This window comes from Daktulosphaira vitifoliae, unplaced genomic scaffold (assembly GCF_025091365.1).
Source record: "Daktulosphaira vitifoliae isolate Bord-2020 unplaced genomic scaffold, ASM2509136v1 Scaffold_970, whole genome shotgun sequence".
NCBI lineage: Eukaryota > Metazoa > Arthropoda > Insecta > Hemiptera > Phylloxeridae > Daktulosphaira > Daktulosphaira vitifoliae.
In genome coordinates this window covers 1-3320 of record NW_026100530.1, presented here as the reverse complement: position 1 = coordinate 3320, position 3320 = coordinate 1, and the positions used below count along the sequence as shown (strand labels likewise).

At 31.4% G+C, this 3320-nt stretch overlaps 1 protein-coding gene across 1 annotated transcript; it reads right to left on the bottom strand.

The window, feature by feature from the left end:
* Window positions 1–576: 576 nt before the first annotated feature.
* Window positions 577–2216, bottom strand: LOC126909709 (tigger transposable element-derived protein 6-like). The gene has a single exon (XM_050692140.1). The coding sequence runs from the start codon at window positions 1701–1703 to the stop codon at window positions 603–605; it is 1101 nt and encodes a 366-aa protein (XP_050548097.1). The 5' UTR covers window positions 1704–2216; the 3' UTR covers window positions 577–602.
* Window positions 2217–3320: the final 1104 nt, after the last annotated feature.

Below are 3320 nucleotides of genomic sequence, written 5' to 3'. Positions count from 1 at the left end.
TACAGTAGACGCCGCTTATAAGAATCACTTTGGGACCAGCACAAAGTGAGTCTTATAACCGAATGAATCTTATAAGCGAAGTGGAAAAAAAAATTAATTACGTATTTATAAATTTTATTTTACTACATATATTACGTATTACATAATTTATTAAAACTAAAGTTATAAAATTATAAAAGGTACATTTGTTTTACATTTATTATTTATCTTAAAAAATTATTTTTGAAAAAAATTTGTCATTTTACTTTGTTTTTTATTTTCTTCTAGCATTTTTAAAATATACTTTTCGTATTCGTATTGAATATTAAAATTATTACCACGGTGATGGACAGCTCTCCTTATCACGTCTAAAGCCTCCAGAACCTCTTTATTTGATGGTGGTTTAACTACGACGTCGACTTCTTCATCGCTTTCGTCATTCTCATTTATAATAGACTGACAAATTTGGTCCTCAGAATACTCTTCAGAAGTTTGGAGATCACGATCTATATCCATCCAATCCTCATATGTTTTGTCAGCGAGGTCTTTACCATGGTCATCTTCTTCTTCTTCCTCTTCCTCAATTTTGACGAAGCCTCCGTGACGAAAACAATTTCGAATAGTCACATCACTAATATTATTCCACGCTTCGTTGACAAAGTGTAAGGCCTCGAGAATGTTAATTTTCTTGGAAGGTCATTAGCCTTTAAAGTCGAAGTTGACTTACATTCAAACATTTCATCAATGAGAGTGATTACCCTTTTTCTCATTTTTAATCTATAGTAAGCTTTAAGTGTACGAATAATTCCTTGATCACAAGGCTGAATAAGTGATGTGGTATTAGCCGGTAAAAAAACCAGTTTTATATTTTTCAAGTTTAAACTTACATTGTGAGCTGTGCAGTTGTCTATTAAGAGTACAATTTTTCTGTCTAGTTCATTATCCCATTTGATCAACCACTGACTAAAGATTTCTTGAGTCATCCATGCATTTTTATTCGCTGTATAATCAACAGGTAAAGCTTTAACTCCTTTGAAACAACGAGGTTGCTTACTCTTCCCGACAACAAGCAGTTTCTTTTTTTCTCCCGTCATACTGGCACAACACAAGATCGTTATTCGTTCTTTACAAGATTTTGTTCCTTTTGCTTTGCCATTTTGAAGAACATAAGTATGCTCAGGTAGTGCTCTAAAGTACAGGCCAGTCTCATCAGCATTAAACACATCAGAGGGTGAAAATTCGGAGATGAGTGAAGGCCATTCATTTTCTAACCAAAAATGTGCACCCGTAAAATCTGCGTCACCTTGTTCTCCGTGCATTTTTTGGAAACAAATGTTTTCTCTTTTTTTCCACCGATGGAACCACCCCTCTGTCGCTTTGAAGTCAACCTTCCCCATTTTTTCTGCCAATTCTTCAGCTTTTTGGCGAAGCAAAGGACCTGACACGCGAGCATCTTTATTTCTAACTTTTACGAACCATTCTTTCAATGCACGTTCAACAGTATCATCCTTTCCACACCTTTTCCTTTTTCGACCCGGCGACTTATTTTGTAATGTTTCACACTCAATGTCTTCCCTATCCTTCAATATTCTACTCAATACCGATTGTGAAATGTTCAGCCTAACTGCTGCATCACGTTGTCCCATCTTTGGAAGTTGATCATATTTTTTTAAAATGTCTTGTCTGTCATTCAAACTAAGAGCACGTCGCGTATTAGCACTCATGTTAACAACAAGAAAAGCACACGTTGAAATTCGAATACCGACTGATCGTTCAATGCACAACAATTATACTATTGACTACAATGATAACATACATACATGTGCACGTGTACGTATGTGTATTTATGTACCCGTAATTCCGATAACTGTGCAACCGCCAGATAATCAGTGCACTATAATAACGATAATCGTTGCGATAAATGTGAACTTTTATCTGCGATAAAAATTATTATGCGTTATAAGGTATCAATAGAAACTAGAAATAATCAACACGAATATTATTTAATTTTTCAATACCAATTTATTTCTAAATTATAACCAAAAAAGTTTTTTTCTACTATTTATTTTACGAAATTTGAGTCTTATAACCGAAGTGTTGAGTCTTATAACCGATTTTTTTTTAATGTATTTGGATACGTCCGGACCGTTCCAGACGATTTTGAGTCTAATAAGCGACTGAACCTTATATCCGTGATTCTTATAAGCGGCGTCTACTGTAGTTGAGTTGAATGATTGTTTGTAGAATGTGATGTGTTCGTGTTAAAAGAATTATTAGGTAATATGGAAGTGTCTGTAGATGTGTTGATGGGCTGTTTTTCAATTTGTATATTTTCAGAGTTCAATTTTTTAACAGATTCAATTTCATTATTCAGTATTGAAATGTTTGTATAAGGTGTTGTAATATTATTTTCTGGCAATATTTTTGATGGTGTAATCGAAAGAATATTTTTTAACAATGTATTTTCCCAGTTCAATGAATTATCTATTATTGTGATTTTCTCTATAGAAGTTTTAGAGGGCTCTTTTTCAATTTCAATAATCGAAGTTGTTGTAAATCTATCTTCTCTAAGTGGTTCTTTTAAAATTGAATTATTTCAAATAATAGGTATCTCCAAATTAATACTATGTTTAGTCGAAATCCGGCAAGTATTCATAATAGTTTCTACTTTTTCAGTTAAAGTCTTTTTCTTAGAAAGTATCATCTCCAAAAAAGTCTGCAGTGACACAATTGCCAGTGCAATAAACATAACATCTCTGATTACTTGAATCGGAATTATGAAATATATGACCAATGTCGTTATCATGAAAAACAAATTCGAATCCATTTTTTTTTATAAATATATGCACTCAAAATTTGAAATTTTTGAGTTATACTAAGAAAAAAATGTAAGATGTATAGAATTTTAAATATATATACGTACTAAATGATCACGGCCAAAAACTTTAGCATAAGGTCACCATACGGTGTCAATTTAAACATTATTTCTCCTATTTAAGCAAAAAAAAGTTTTGTTAACTTTTTATTTAAGCCAATTAATTTAACAAAACATTTTTTACTATTGGCCAACAATTATTAAATTTGTCTAGTAAAATAACATTTAATTGCTTTTTATTTTGACATACACATGTACAGAGAGATTGATTAACTATGCCTCACAAATTATTTGTGAAAATATAAGAGTTATCTTTTGTTTCTTTATGAAATATTAAGTATATATTTTAGTCTGCACAGTGAGTAAAATTATATTTTGATGAGCATCCTTTCTGCTTTAAATCAGTATCAACTTTCACTTTTCAAATGGAAACTCAAATTTTTTTATATATATAATCAAATTATTT